Below are 16546 nucleotides of genomic sequence, written 5' to 3'. Positions count from 1 at the left end.
GAGAAATAATGAGGCAGGACATGCGTGTGAATGAAAGAGACCCATAAAAGGCAACTCACCGAGAATGTAATCCCAATTCTATTTTCTTTAACACCTGACCGAGATCCTCGCAGATCCTCTAGTACCGGTGCTATCCATCCAGCCCCATAACATGACAGACCTTCCACCAAATTTCCCAGTAGGCAATAAGTTCTTCTCATGGAATTCAGTGTGTTTTTTTCGCCATGCATACCTCCTCTTGTTCTGACCAAATAACTCTATATTAGTCTCATCTGACCACAGTATTTTTTTCCAAAATGCTTCTGGCTTGTCCAGATGTGCTTTTGCATACCTCATACTACTCTTCTTGTGACAAACACTCAGGAAAGGCTTTTTGCGCATCACCCTTCCAATGAGCTTTTCCTGGTGCAAAGTATGCTGGATTGTGGAACGATGAACAACTACACCATCAGCAGCCAGATGTTCTTGTAGTTCTCTGGAGGTGGTCTCTGGCTTGTCTGTGGCCATTCTAAACATCCTTTGCCTGTGCGATTCCAGTTTTTTCGGCCTACCACATCTTTCCTTCACAAGGACTGTTCTTGTGCCCTTCGATTTCTGCACTACATTTCTGACTGTGGAGACGGACAGTCCAAACCTTCCAGATTATTTCTTGTACCCTTCTCCTAATTCATAATAATTAATGATCTTAGTTTTTAGGTCAGTGGAGAGTTGTTTAGAGTCCCCCATGTTGCCACACTCCAAGAAAGAACCGAGGACAAGCACAGCCAGCAATTACCTTTGTAAAACAGCCTTTTTCATGATTGGTTCCACCTGTCTTTGTCTTTTGAAGGTCTCACAAGCTAATCAAAGCAATTTTGTGCTGCAGCCTGTCAGCTATAAATCCCTACTGGTGTTGAAATGAATGTGATTAAAAGGGTGCCCAAACTTTAGCACATCCCATTTTTTACATTTTATTTTATTATAATAAAACTACTCTAAGAATTTCGGTCTGGAAAACACTCAAATGTCTACATCTCTGTAGGAAAACAAATCTTGTTGAACCATTTCATGGATGTTTTTTTACAAAGTTTACAACAGTCTATCCTTTCTCTTTCAGTCTCTCTTCTCTTTTTCCTTCTCACCACAAATCCCATTTAGCACCGATATGCTTTGCTCACTCTTTCTGATGTTTTATTTCAGCATTATTAACATATCCACTGATGTCTCTTAGGAGAGACCAAAGAGTGCCTTGGAACGTCTGTACTCCGGGGAGCCTGCGCAGCAGCGCGGCCGCATGAGTGCCGAGGAGCAGCTGGCAAGAATGAAGCGTCACCAAAAGGCCCTGGTACGGGAGCGTAAGAGAACACTCAGCCACAGCGAGCGCCACGCCTCCTCATCTCGCACCTACTCCGTCTCCAGACCGGTGTCTGCTGACCTGGGATCAGTACGTTAGAGCACAATGACACATGCCATCCTCCAGAGAGGACTCACGTCCTGACATAAACATACACTCAGCTATTTACACTGTTTTGAAAGAGAACTGTAAGGTTTTGGCGTTATCGCGCTCAGCATTTTACTGAAAAGTGTCTGCAGGTATGGGGGTATGTGGGAAGAGTTGTGGAAGAAGGGAGAGATTCTGTCTCTAGGATAAGAAATGACTAAAGTGATGCTATATGCCAATGAAAGATGAAGATAAATGTGTTTAAAAGACTGATAATGAAAGTTGCATTGAGCTTCTTTTTCACGAGTGTAATAATATTCTTATTTCATTGAAACTGATGCCTAATGCTATTTAATCATGGAAATGGACGTAGGGAGTAGCGCTGTGTCTTTTAACCTGGGGGCTTTTTATTAAAAGTCTGTATGCCCAAGGCAACACTAAAATCAGAATGGTCCGTTAACCTATTACACATTAACCCAATGCTTCAGATTTAAGTTAAAGGTGGGTTAGTGGACTCATAAGAATAACAAAATCATAAGCTCTCAAGCCTTTTAGCTGTCCATCACTCATCTGTAATGATTTAAATGTAGCTACAGGCTGCCATTCCCAGACGCTGTTATGCTTACCTCACTCATTTATTTTGTTGCTTCATCACTAATTTCACCTGATTTTGCTTTCCACACCTCACTTTCTAATCACCAAAAATCATTAAAAACCTGCTAAATCAAATGACTTTTGTACACAGAATGGCGAGGTGATTTTATGACATTGCATGTCTTCTGTGTCATTGCTTTGGTTTCTTTTTTGAATAATCAATTTCATTGACATTTTGCAAAATATGACTCAAATTCACCCTTACATTCATCTTTTATTAAGCCCTTTAATGGTGTTATAATTTTACATTATGTTCTACCAGAATGTATGAGCATGTACAGTATGCATTATGAATGTGCGTATAGAAGCATGTTTAAAGTGAGCATGTCTTTTTAATCACTTGTACAGTTATAACAGTATAACAGCAATTATAGTGTAAATGGAAAATCAGTTTTACAGCTTTGCTTTCCTTTATCTTTTTTATGTAGATGTTTGCGCACAAGAAAATAAACACTTTACTAGTAGAAAGTAATACAGGGTCAATCGTCTTTTTCTGTCTACTGTGAACATGCAACTAAGAATTTATTTCCCGACACACTGGTTTATTTTGCGGAGCAAGCACAACGAAGCCTGGGAATGAAGCATGTATGTGATCTTGCAGATGGAGCTTTTTATTGCATGATTCTTGGAGTGATGTACATTACGGTTTGAGAGCTTGAAGACACTTCACAAACAATTACTCCACTTTACACAGAAGTCTGGGATCATATGGTATGTTGTTTTTATTTAGGGCTGCACTCATTTTGCTTTTCAATTCACTTGAAAACACAAAGATCATTGGAGCCACGTCACAAAATCTAATTTACCAGGATATGTATTGGTGCACACATTAAATGTATTGGTTTATGGGGATTTAAAAAAATCTCTTGACACTTTTAAAATGTTGAATTTGAATCCATATTTATAAAATATTTCATAACCCATACATCTTTCACATTTTTAAAGGTCCATTGTCTAAAATTTAGCAGCATTTAGTGGTGAGGTTGCGAAATACAACCAACTGCTCACTCCATCCCTCCCTTTCCAAGCACGGTGGGTGACACAGCTAAGATGTCATCACATTTTCCCTTCTTTGCCGAAGGAGATAACATATTTACAAGACTTGTTCCATAGAGCAGTTAGTGCTACTGTAGACACAGCATGGTGAATTCAAGCCATTGCATTTCTGTCAATAGATCCTCCAAACAAATCTCACATTGGGCCTTAAATATTACAATTGAGTTTAATTTGTATTCAAGTAATTTTTTGTCATAGACCCCAACATAAACTTTGGACATTCTTAAAGTTTTGAACATTCAACATTATTCTACAGTTTCAGACACTTCTAAGATGGGTGTGTGAGGTGAAGACTAGCTCTATGTGTCTGTGTGTCCTCAGTGGAGGAGAGAGCAGGACTTTGATTTGCAGCTGCTGGAGCGAGCGGTGCAGGGTGAGGAGAGACCGGCCGAACACAAAGAGAGACAGCGCTCTCACTCAGATGAATGGCTCACCATGAGCAGCACACCCATGAGAGAGCTTGACCTGGAACCTCTGGACTACCAGCTGGACCTCAGTAAAGAGGTACAGTAATCTTGCTGTTGTCACTCCCTCTGCATCTCATACAGAAGATGTCCAGTGTCTAATAAACTGTAATTTTGGATAAAGTTGATAAAGTATTTGGAAGGATATGTTATCCTTTCTTCAAACATTTGTAAATGAATGTAAGAATGAACATGTACACTCACCTAAAGGATTATTAGGAACACCATACTAATACTGTGTTTGACCCCCTTTCGCCTTCAGAACTACCTTAGTTCTACGTGGCATTCACGTAGGTTCAGACAGGTTCAGAAATGTTGGCCCATTTTGATAGGAAAGCATCTTGCAGTTGATTGAGATTTGTGGGATGCACATCTGGGGCACGAAGCTCCATTCTGACTAATGTTATCGGCAGCGGAGGTTGTACGATTGGAAGCACGCTTTCAAGCATAGTCCTAAGGATACTTAGCTCCTGGCTGAAAAGGGCACAAGGTACTGTGTCAGTTTTCTTGTGATAATTTTGAGAGACTTTAAATGTTGTCGGGTTTACTCTGAAACGTTTGACTAATGTTAGCTAGTCGCTAGCTTGTCACACTGGCTTGTCACGCTGGCTTGTCACGCTGGCTTAATATATCACTGTAAACACTTGCATTGTAATTCTGTATTTATTAGTTACGGTTTTGATATGGAAATGTTTATAGATATCTTTCGTGTATTTTTATTGTTTGTTTCTACTTTCTATTCAGCTCTTACTGTGTTTATGATGCTCACGGTGTTTAACAACAAAATAAAGGACATAAACATCAGTGCAAGAGAGTAAAGTGTATTTCATCAGCTAGGAATGCTACAGTAACACTTTTTATCATCATCAATCATACCCACGTCTAAGGCACTACGGGTACTCCTGTAAAGAAAATGGAAGTTTCTGAAGGTAAAGACATAGACCAACAATTGCCAGCCCCTCATAACGGAACGGAAGAGGAGGAGCCTCCCCGTGCTGGTCGACAACGAAACCTCACAGAGAAAATGTGTGGGTATAAACAGGACAAAGCATTGAAAAAGGAAGGGAAAATTACGAGTCTGTATGAACAATGGAAAGACCTGGCTCGTAAGACAAGGGAAGAGCTAAAAGGGGATATTGGTGAGAGCCAGCTCGTAGAACTTATTAATGTGCTTGAGAAAGGAAGAGATGATATCAGGAATGTCTATCTGGAAATCAGAGACTACATTGCTCCATCTAGCGACACTAGACGTAGGATAGACACTTGTGAAGCTGTAACTAAGGACATGGCAAAGATAATTTATGACAGAATGGCATGCCTTGAGGACTTTGAGAGAGAAAATGTAAAACGCAGTCTTCATGAGTTACTCCATCACGATTATGCTTATTCTGTCTACGGCTCTACAGTCTCACGCCCCACATCATCAAGGTCTACAGCTATGTTCATTACAGCCAAGCGGGCAGACACAGCAGCTGATGTGGTGACAAAAGAAGCGGAATACTCAATGATACAGGAGATCGAAGCTATGAAGTGTGAGCTGGAAAGGTTAAAGGCGGAGAAGGATCTGAAGGCAGCTAGAGCCAGGCTACAGGCATACGAGAAAGAAGTGTCACAAGAAGCCAGCATTCTTTCTTCAGATATCAACGCAGGGGATAAGCAGGATGTAAGTGTTACGGTGCAGCAACATGTGGTTCCATTTCCCACTCAACAACCTATCGCCACCACAATATCATCCTCACCTCTTTCGTCTGATATCTCTCGTCTCGCTCAAGCAGTACAAGACAGCATATCAGTGAACAGGTTGCCTGCAGCGGAACCACCTGTATTCAACGGGGATGTTATTCAGTTTGTTGCATGGAAGACTGCATTTGTGTCCCTCATTCATGGAAAGGCCCTTTCTGCTGCTGACAAGTTACACTACCTAAAAAGGTATGTTGGTGGGCCAGCTCGTAAGTCTCTTGGTGGTGTCTTCTTCAGGAGTGATGAGGAAGCGATGTGATCTTAGGTGTAGATGATGAACCTTATGCAGTCCACACAGACCTAGGATGGAGCATTGTTGGACGCCCGTCTTCACATCAGGAATCGCAAGGCTTTAACACAATCTGTCATAGAGTCAGCGTTAAAGAACTACCCCCGGTGACTCCAGCAGAGGTTATTCAAGTACTAGAATCTGACTTCAAGGACGCTGGTGAAGATAACAAAACTGTGTCGCAGGACGATATCCTCTTCTTGAACAGACTGCATCATGGCATAAGGAAGAACGACCACGGTCATAACGAGATGCCTCTACCCTTCAAAGGGAGACCTCACCTACCTGACAATAAGCAGCTTGCCATCGTAAGGCTCAACCATCTAAAAAGAAAACTACAAAGGGATGAGAGGTACAAGGAGCACTATGTACGGTTTATGGAAGAGGTCATAGAGAGAGGTGAAGCAGAAGAGGTGTAAGATGAAGGAAAGAACGGTGAAAAGTGGTACATCCCTCATCATGGGGTGTATCAACCAAAAAAGCCCGACAAGCTCCGTGTTGATTTCGACTGCTCTGCCAAGTACCGCGGAACTAGCCTCAATGACCATTTGCTCCAAGGCCCGGATTTAACAAACAATCTGACTGGTGTTCTTGTAAGGTTTAGACAACACCCTGTTGCCTTCATGTGTGATGTGGAAAGGATGTTTCACCAATTTCAAGTGGAAGAAGCAGATCAAAACTACCTTCGTTTCCTCTGGTGGAAAATGGGAGACTTAACTTCACACCCCCAAGAATACCGTATGAAGGTCCATCTATTCGGAGCCAGCTCCTCACCTGGATGCGCCAATTACGCTCTAAAACACCTTGCTAAGGAGGAGTCTATGTATCCCCTTGGATCAAGGTTCATCACATCAAACTTTTATGTAGATGACGGTGTTATCGGTGTAACCAGCACAGAAGAAGCTGTTCAGGTAGCGAAGGAAGCTCAACAACTGTGTGCCTCAGGTGGTCTTAGACTAGACTAGATTCTGAAAGAGCTGTAGCAGTAAAGGAGTTTGATCTCAACTTTGGTGACACTACATTAGAGAGAGCTTTGGGTATCCACTGGCATATCGACTCTGACAAATTCAGATTCTTCTTTGACCCCAAAGATCAACCGGCTACACGATGTGGCATACTATCTACGGTAGCATCGCTGTATGATCCGCTCGGCTTTATTGCCCCTTTCCTGCTCAAAGGTAAATTAGTGCTTCAGGAAATGTGCAGGAACGGAACAAGCTGGGACGACCCACTTTCTGAAGAGTTGCGTTCAAGGTGGGAGCAGTGGAAGGCGGACTTGGTAAATTTGGAAATAATCAGTTTATCCCGTTGCTATGTTCCATCACACTTTGGAAAGTTTATTAAGAAAGAACTCCATCACTTCTCTGATGCCAGTAACAGCGGATATGGCCAGTGCTCTTATTTAGGACTCACCAACGAAGAAGGAAACACCCATTGTGCCCTGGTAATAGGTAAATCCAGAGTTGCCCCCGTTAAGTCCAGACTATTCCCAGGCTCGAACTTACTGCTGCCGTCACCTCAGTTGTCATGAGCAACATACTTAGACAGGAGCTGGAATATACAGACATGGAAGAGTACTTCTGGACTGACTCCCAAGTGGTTTTGGGTTACATTAATAACGAAGCACGCCGTTTTCACACGTTTGTGGCGAACAGAGTGCAGAAAATACATCTCAGCACTACTCCTACACAGTGGAGATATGTTCCCACTACTGAAAACCCTGCTGACCATGCGTAAAGTGCTGGTGAAATCCTCACATCCAGTTGGTTAACAGGGCCAAGATTCTTATGGAAGAAGGATGTACCTCTTGTGACAGATGTTGACGCATCACTAACTATTGAGGTGAGAAAGGCTCAGGTACTGAAAGCAGGAATTACAGAAGTCCGTCTCTCAGACTGCTTGTCACTGCTTCATGGTCTAAAGCCATTCAAGCTATGGCTCGCCTTATTCGTCGAGCAAAGGGAGATAAGTCCAGCAGTCACAGTTCGGTAGCTGAACGAGAGAAGGCTACAAGCGTCTTGATTATAGACCTACAAGGAAGCACATACTCTGAAGATATCAAGTTGCTGAAAAAAGGGGCTTTACTGTCACCTGGCAGCAAGCTGTATCATCTTGACGCTTTCCTAGATAAAGGAGTGCTTAAGGTAGAAGGAAGGCTCTGTAATGCACTTCTGCCCAACTCAGTCAAACACCCGACGATCATTCCCAAAGATCACCACATAACAAAGATGATAATCTCTCAATGTCATGAGAACGTCAAGCACCAAGGAAAGGGGTTCACAACTAACGAGATTAGATCACAAGGTTACTGGATTCCAGTTATGAGCATTTCATGTTCACCACTGTGTGACATGTCGTAAGCTCAGGAGACCCTCAGAAGAACAAAGGATGGCTGACCTTCCATCAGAACATATAGATCCTTCTCCACCATTTACTTACTGTGGGATGGACTGCTTTGGTCCCTTTGTTACCAAACAGGGACGTAAGGAACATAAAAGGTATGGCCTTCTCTTTACATGTTTCAGCTCCAGGGCTATTCATGTAGAAAAGCTAGATGACATGTCTACAGATGCTTTCATCAAGGGCCTGCGCTATTTTATTGCATTGAGGGGAACTGTGAGTCAAATCAAATGTGATCAAGGAAGTAACTTTGTAGGAGCCAAGAATGAGCTGAGAAATTCTCTCAAGGAAATGGATGGTTATCGTCTGACAGCGTTCTTAGCGGAGAAACAGTGCGACTTTGTCCTAAATGCTCCCCATTCAAGTCATGCAGGTGGGGTATGGGAGAGACAAGTCAGAACAGTAAGGAATGTTCTTCGCTCAACACTTTCACTTTCTTCTAACAGACTGAATGATGCATCACTGAGGACATTCTTTTAAGAGGCCATGGCAATCGTGAACAGTAGGCCACTCTCAGTTGACAACCTACATGAACCCAATAGGCTTCTACCTCTTACCCCCAACAACCTTCTGACGATGAAGACTGTTCCAGCGTTACCTCCTCCAGGCAGTTTCATCAGAGAAGACATTTATGCGGAGAAAAGGTGGCGGCATGTACAATTCCTTGCAGAGCAGTTTTGGAGCCGGTGGCGTAAGGAGTACTTATCGAATATTGCCACCCGGCAATGCTGGCACAAAGCAAAGAGAAACCTACAAGTAGGAGATATTGTCATGGAAAAGGCTGATACTTTGCCTAGAAATGAGTGGAGGTTGGCCAGAGTTACAGAGACTTCTACGGATAAAGATGGGCTCGTGAGAAGAGTCAAGGTATGCATTGGTGATCGGGAACTAGACAAGAACGGTCGTCGACTTAAAAGGTTGTCTACTATTGAACGCCCAGTACAGAAGCTTATTCTGTTATTGGAGACCGTCTAGCTGCCTTTACAAGCTTCCAGGTGTATCCTTTTCACAATATACCTTATGGTTCTAGTGTTTTGTGTACTGTGCCTTGGTTAATTTTGTTCATTTTCAAAGTTAAAGGGCATTGTCATTTGAAAATCATTGGTGATTTAGAATCCTTAACGTCATTTAAATCGCACATGATTTGGTGGGAGTGCTGATGACCTCCAAATTCACTCTTCATTGAATTGTCCTGCCCTTTTATCTGCTGCCATAGAGGTCTGTGTTTTGTCTTGGATATGGAGAAAGGACTTTTACAAGACTTATTACAGATGGAATGGAACGGTGGACCTTTGTTTGTTGTATTGTTTGTTATATTCTTTAATGTATTATACTTGTTTCGTTATGGTATTCATATTTGTTTATTGGGGCCTTTTGAGTCTCTTTTTGATCATACTTTTATTTTGAAATCCAATAGAGGAAGTTTGATAGCGCCGCTAGAGAATATGAGCGCACCGTCTACGTGAAGCTCCATTTTGACTAATGTTATCGGCAGCGGAGGTTGTACAATTGGAAGCACGCTTTCAAGCATAGTCCTAAGGATACTTAGCTCCTGGCTGATAAGGGCACAAGGTACCGTGTCAGTTTTCTTGTGATAATTTTGAGAGACTTTAAATGTTGTCGGGTTTACTCTGAAACGTTTGACTAATGTTAGCTAGTCGCTGGCTTGTCACGCTAGCTTGTCACGCTGGCTTGTCACGCTGGCTTAATATATCACTGTAAACACTTGCATTGTAATTCTGTATTTATTAGTTACGGTTTTGATATGGAAATGTTTATAGATATCGTTTATGTATTTTTATTGTTTGTTTCTACTTTCTATTCAGCTCTTACGGTGTTTATGATGCTCATGGTGTTTAACAACAAAATAAAGGACATAAACATCCGTGCAAGAGAGTAAAGTGTATTTCATCAGCTGGGAATGCTACACTTTGTGACATGGTGCATTATCCTGCTGGAAGAAGCCATCAGAGGATGGGTAAATGGTTGTCATAAAGGGATGGACATGGTCAGAAACAATGCTCAGGTAGGCCGTGGCATTTAAACGATGCCCAATTGGCACTAAGGGGCCTAAAGTGTGCCAAGAAAACATCCCCCCACACCATTACACCACCACCAGCCTGCACAGTGGTAACAAGGCATGATGGATTCATTTTCTCATTCTGTTTACGTCGAATTCTGACTCTTCCATCTGAATGTCTCAACGGAAAACGAGACTCATCAGACCAGGCAACATTTTTCCAGTCTTCAACTGTCCAATTTTGGTGAGCTCGTTTAAATTGTGTGGGTCTTCTGCTGTTGTAGCCCATCCGCCTTGACGTTGTGCGTGTTGTGCCTTCACAAATGCTTGCTGCATACCTCGGTTGTAACGAGTGGATATTTCAGTCAAAGTTGCTCTTCTATCAGCTTGAATCAGTCGGCCCATTTTCCTCTGACCTCTAGAATCAACAAGGCATTTTCGCCCACAGGACTGCTGCATACTGGATGTTGTTCCCTTTTCACACCATTCTTTGTAAACCCTAGAAATAGTTGTGCGTGAAAATCCCAGTAATTGAGCAGATTGTGAAATACTCAAACCGGCCCATCTGGCACCAACAACCATGCCACGCTCAAAATTGCTTAAATCACCTTTCTTTCCCATTCTGACATTCAGTTTGGAGTTCAGGAGATTGTCTTGACCAGGACCACACCCCTAAATGCTTTGAAGCAACTGCCATGTTATTGGTTGAATAGGTAATTGCATTAATGAGAAATTGAACAGGTGTTCATAATAATCCTTTTGGTGAGTGTACATTTAAAGGCTATTAAGATGATTGAAACAGAGGTGACACTCATTTGTCTTTTTAACTTTATTAAAACACACATGTATACAGTATAAACAAACATTTTTAGGAAATATTTACATGTTTTTATTTATGTTTATTAATTGTTTTATTTTCCTTATTATAGATTTAATAATTAAATCAGATTAAAACAACAAAACAAAGGTCATAACAATATTACAAATAAGAGATCATGAATTATTGTACTAAAGATGTTCAATCGAATACTTGAAGATCGTGACCCAACCCTTGTTTGAGAATGGATTAAGAGATAGATGTTACTCTTTACTCAACTGTTTGTTTTCACCACCTGTATAGCTGTCCAGACCACAGAAAGTGACTATCCCTGAGCGCTATGTGGACCAGGAACCAGAAGAGCCTCTGAGCCCACAGGAGATGGAGGCCCGTCACCGAAAAGTGGAGCGTATCAAGAGCATACTGACTAAGTCCAGGTACTGAAACCATCATACAGCGCTAGTGTCTCCTGTCCTCCCAGTTTTGGACATGGAAACTTTAACTCCTCAGAGTTTGCTCTTTCATAGTTTAGGACATTGATGGATTTGTGAGTTCTATTTAAACATTGTCTCAGATGTTTGTTGTAAAATTGCTTGAATTTTATTGCAGTTTTGATATCTGGGTCTTTTTCTTTTGGGGGTGATATCTGAAAGGACGTCCAAGTGTTTTTTGACATTTGCTCTTTGTTTCATGTCATTGGTCTTGGAGAACAACTAAGACATTTACAGTTAGAGAGTTAATCTTAAAAAGAGTTAAAAAGAGATTTGTATTCCCAAATCTTCACTTTAATGTCTGATGGTTCTTTGTTCGTGTGTTTGTTTAAGTGTCCAGACTATGCCTCCTGCAGCAGCAGTAGATAAGCCAGTGCTGTTAGATGTAGACTCGGCTCTACAGGAGAAGGAGAGAATCATCACCATGTCATATGCTTTAGCATCAGAAGCGTCGCTCAAGAGCAAACAAGTGGCAGGTAAACTTGCTGTGTTTAATACAGTGCTGGTCCAGAGGGACATTGTACTGCAGAGTTTAGCTCCATTCCTTATCAAACACACTTGAACAAGCTTATCAAATTAATTATTACACGGCTCGTTGGAATGCTTGATTCTGATTGGCCAGTCGCAACAATTGAAGGTTCGTTATTCCCAGATAACAACCTCTCAAAACGAATAACACACGGTAACCTGGATGCAGCAAATCATCACATATGTTATTAAAATATGTTATTATATTTAATTTATGACATTATATTTACTAATAATTAAACCATATTGCCTATTTGTGACATTTGAACGTCATTAACCCGAAAGTAACGGAAGGTCTGCATTCGGTAAAAATGAAATAAAATATTTCAAATTCACATTTCATGTCCAGTTTTTTGGGCCCTTTTCGCGCCGGGTCCTGATAACACTGTCGGGCTTATTTCTGCGATAACAACTGGCTGCCTGTACATTATCCCTTACTTAAAGAAAGACAGGTATGTTTGGTTCGATTGGTTTGAACAAAACTGACTGGAGTTCACTAACACTGATGTACAGTAGAACCATACATCAACATACACTTGTTCTTATAATCTCTTCTTGTTCTGTACAAAATAACCCTTAAGGACCCACAGGTGTCACAAACACTGGTGATGATCTGGAAAGGTCCTTTAAAAGATTTGTCCTTGACTGTTTTAGTTTTGGGCTGCCAATACAGCACTTCCAAAATTGTGGTGATAGACAACACATTGCAATTAGATGTTCTTGCTTTAGTACAAAACAACTATAGACCTAACATGAGCAATATTTATGTATGGGCACTGTATGTACTGTATATACAATATAACTGCAGCCAGGTCTGGGGGGGCAAGAGGAAACATTGACCCTTCAAAAAACACTCCAGCCGATAGAATTAAAAAGTAAATACTTATTATTAAATACTAAATACGTGTTTGTATTATCCATTAAACAACTTTCTGTCAACTTAATCACAGAAAAATATACACTATACACCAAATATACACCAAAATATAGCACTGACAGCTACAGGATGACTGTGAAGGTGGTAAAAAGGGTCCAACCTGATTCCAAGCATCCAAGGCGGAGGCGTGATGCGAAAGAAGAAAGAGCAAAGCCAAGCCTATCAACCACAACGTTAATAACTGAACATTATTCCTTATTAGTGCAGATCTGACGAGTAAAGATGCTTGCTAATTGGGAGACATGTCGGATCTTTCAGGCTGGGAGGAATCTCTTGATGAGGCCATTTTTTCAGCCGATCAATGACCCAGTTGAATATGCGCCAGGGCTTGTTCACTCTGCATCCCGTGGCACCACTTTGAACATGTGTCTGAAGCGGCATAAAAGCGCCCCATCTTTCATCTTTACTTCTTACAGGGGCCTCAGTCATTCTGCCAGGTCTAACCTTCAGACGGGGAGCAGTGTGCCTCTCTTAGTCACACAGATTTACAGTCAATCCGCCCTGACGTGATGCTTCTTAATGTGTGAGGCAGCAGTGCGTAGTCAACAATTATCACAATATTTCCATTGGCGAAGGTGTCGGAATATAATATGTGATAGATTTTATTTGGATCAAGGTTGTGATCACTCCACTGCGTGTGTTTATTTGAGGGGAGAAATCAAGTTTTGTAGTCAGAGCTAAGGTTTAATGTTAGCATTAGCAATTCTGTCCTGTGTGTTGCGCTCATGCACAGCCTTCTGACGCTGCTTTCTCGACAAGTTTGTTATCTGTGTTAACCGTGTCACTAGTTGTCTGTCTCCCTAACACCCTTCTGTTCACGTTTTCGCTCCACTTCAGTCTCACCGCAGGTTAATAGTCCCACCTCACTCCCTAAGCCTCCACCACCTCCTCCTCTTCCTCCGCCCGCTCCCGGTGCCGTCTCCACGGCTCAGTCCGCCCCCCCTCCTGTGAGCAATGGAATTCACTACACCTTTGTCTAATCAGAGCAAAACAAAGTAAGGACTAACCGGCAAGCGTTTAGCACGCAAATTTGCTTTTGCTAATTGTTCCCTGTGTGTTTTGGCACCTTCTCCGCCTGCATGCTGCATTATTGTGCCTCATCAGAGCTCTTTAGTTGTAACTTCTTGAAGACGGTAAAGCCCCCCCCTACTTGTCAACTGTTTCCACATCTGGAGATGGAGATGTGTGTGAATTGTGTGCAAATTGGCTTTGTGTACACTGAGAAGTCAATGAAGACGTAAGAAAATTCTCTTTTGTGAATTGTGTGTGTACAGTAATTAACAAAGACTCGGGGCATCATTGAGGCAGCACTTGCATAGCTGTTGCCAAACATCTCTTGCTTTGCCATCTGTAACCTGTGAGTAGAATTAATTAAGAACAAAATGGCAAAGTTTCGCAAAAAGGCAGCCTTTTGTCTGTTGCCATTTCTAGATGTGTGAGCTTCTTTGTGACTGTGTTTCACCACGGTTCATGAAAAGTGTCTTGTGTTTTTTTCACCTCCCCCTGCTTTGTGTGTTATTTATGCCAGCATGTCACATCTTCTCATTTAACACACGCCTGTCCAGATTGCGGTCATCGCAAAAACATTGTGTGGTGCATGTGTCGTATATGTTGGAGTGTATTTAACTCAAGATCTTCTTTCTGTAACATGCTGCACAGAGAAATGGAAAGTGAAGAGTGTTTACCTGTCTACTATTTAGTAAGGTAACACTTGAGTTAAAAAAATATCTGCGCAGTTTAGTTTAAGAGATACGTATCTGTATAATATGTTTTTCTTGGATTATTTATAATATTATAAATAATAACTTTATAGCAATTTTAGGCCATACTACAGTTGTGGAAAAAAATTGTTAGTTTGATGTGCAATATGTCAAGTTTTAGTGAAAACAACTGTTCACACAAGCACACTTACATTTTTGTATTTAACTTAAATATCTCATACATGCTTCACTTTTATCTCTTACAGCCAAAGCTGTGTCTGGATATTGAGGTGCTGTCACATTCTGAAAACTCCACTAACGTTGGGGCGAACCTATCAGATCATTTACATTTAGACATGAAGTTAACGCACTTTTGGATTGACATCGGAGTTCACCTCTGAAACGCTTTTTTAGAGCCATTGTAAAGTACTTGTTAGATATGGACATTTTGCTGTGGAAACTGCTGTGCATACACTGTACACAATCTAACCATGATAACCCAGATATAGAAGAGCCATTTTGTATACATTATTGCACTTTTAATATGCACCATACTCTAGAGAACATTTAAAGGGATATTCCACCAACAAATGAAAATCCAGTCATGAATTACTCTCCCCAAACTGTATTTATTTGTTCTACTGAACACCAAGAAAGCTATTTGGAAAAATGTTGGCAACTGACATTTCTGGAACATCATTGACGACCATAGTCAAAGTAATCAAAGGTTCCCTAGAACAGTTGGCTTTCCTAAATTCTTTAAAATATCTCATTTTGTGTTCACCAGAAACAAAAATGATACAATATTTTTCCTATGGTGATTAATGGTGTGCAAAAACATCCTTCCAAATATCTCTCTTTGTGTTCAACAGAACAAAGTAATGTATACAGGTTTGGAACAATCTGAGGGTGAGTAGATGATGGCAGAATTTTCATTTTTGAGTGGAGTATCCCTTTAAAGGTCATTTTTACTTCCGAAGATACGGCAGATGTTCGAAACAAGTTAAGCTGAAGAACAAAAGTAATGACTAAGTAAAAGTATTATACATGTGCTGTATTATGAACGGGAAAGGTACAAAATGTGGAATGCATTGTCGATTGTATTTTGTCAGTTCAGATGATATTCTTACACCAAATCACTTGAAATCTTATTTTTTTGTATCTACCTGTAGCACTGCCAGTTTCCAGTTAGCTTGCCAAATGCTTTTTATTTTTGTTGACAAAGTTAGCGAGAAAATAACATGAAATAATATTTTCAGATTTTTGGGGAAAAGGGTTGGGGAGATGATATGCCACATACTGTACTTTTTTATGAAAGAAACTGTAAATATTAAAGATATTAACAACCTGTTTGTCTGTATTCTGTTTGCGTTGGAAAGAAAGTTCAAGTTTTTAATGTTTTAAATTTAAATTGTTACCTCATGAAGGGATATTTAAAATGACTAATTTTATGAATATCTTTGATATTACCTTGTGTTTGATACCCTTGGAGAAGGTATTTGATACATATTCAGTTAAACGCAATAAAGAGAATAAAAGATAATGATAGAAAGAACCTTATTTTCGAAATACCTTTACCATAAATGTGCTCTCAACGTTGGCCAAGGATTCCCTTTGAAATATGCATGTAGTGTTTTGACCTCTTTATATTGTATAAAAGAAATTATCTTCATCAGACTTCAGAAACTTTCTAAACAAAAAGCAATATTTCTAATTCCTCGTATCTTCCACCGTGGAGACTGATCACATATAGCCTTTTGACACTTTTGGAACGCCCTTAAAACACATCCATATCTAACGTCTCAACTGAATGGTTCATTTTCAACCTGCAGCTCACTTTTACATTTGAAAACATTTGACCTTTCTTTAAACTACATTTTTCTGATTCATTACGTGCTGCTTTTGTCTGTAAGAGAGTCAGCCACTCAAAATAAAAATCTTTGCATGTTTGTCATTGTAGCTGGAAAGGACGTTTGCTATAAGACTCCCTTGATTGGATTTTTTTGTGTACTAGTAGGATAGGCCTCTGA

General features: G+C 40.7%; 1 protein-coding gene across 4 annotated transcripts in view; it reads left to right on the top strand.

The window, feature by feature from the left end:
* plekha7b (pleckstrin homology domain containing, family A member 7b) overlaps positions 1-15865 on the top strand; it is a 97220-nt gene extending 81355 nt beyond the window's left edge. For 2 of the 4 annotated variants that reach the window (XM_079453912.1, XM_079453914.1), the window contains 6 exons: positions 1211-1423; positions 3452-3634; positions 11164-11297; positions 11685-11827; positions 14476-14520; positions 14783-15865. In XM_079453912.1, coding sequence (XP_079310038.1) covers positions 1211-1423; positions 3452-3634; positions 11164-11297; positions 11685-11827; positions 14476-14516 — 714 coding nt within the window. In that variant the 3' untranslated portion in view covers positions 14517-14520; positions 14783-15865. Of the gene's footprint in view, positions 1-1210; positions 1424-3451; positions 3635-11163; positions 11298-11684; positions 11828-13653; positions 13920-14475; positions 14521-14782 lie in introns of those variants that run through there. The other 2 variants (XM_079453911.1, XM_079453913.1) reach the window with 2 other exon arrangements.
* The last annotated feature ends 681 nt before the right edge of the window (positions 15866-16546 follow it).

The sequence above is a fragment of the Barbatula barbatula genome, assembly GCF_947034865.1.
Source record: "Barbatula barbatula genome assembly, chromosome: 1".
Classification (NCBI taxonomy): domain Eukaryota; kingdom Metazoa; phylum Chordata; class Actinopteri; order Cypriniformes; family Nemacheilidae; genus Barbatula; species Barbatula barbatula.
This window is presented reverse-complemented; position numbering and strand designations above follow the sequence as displayed.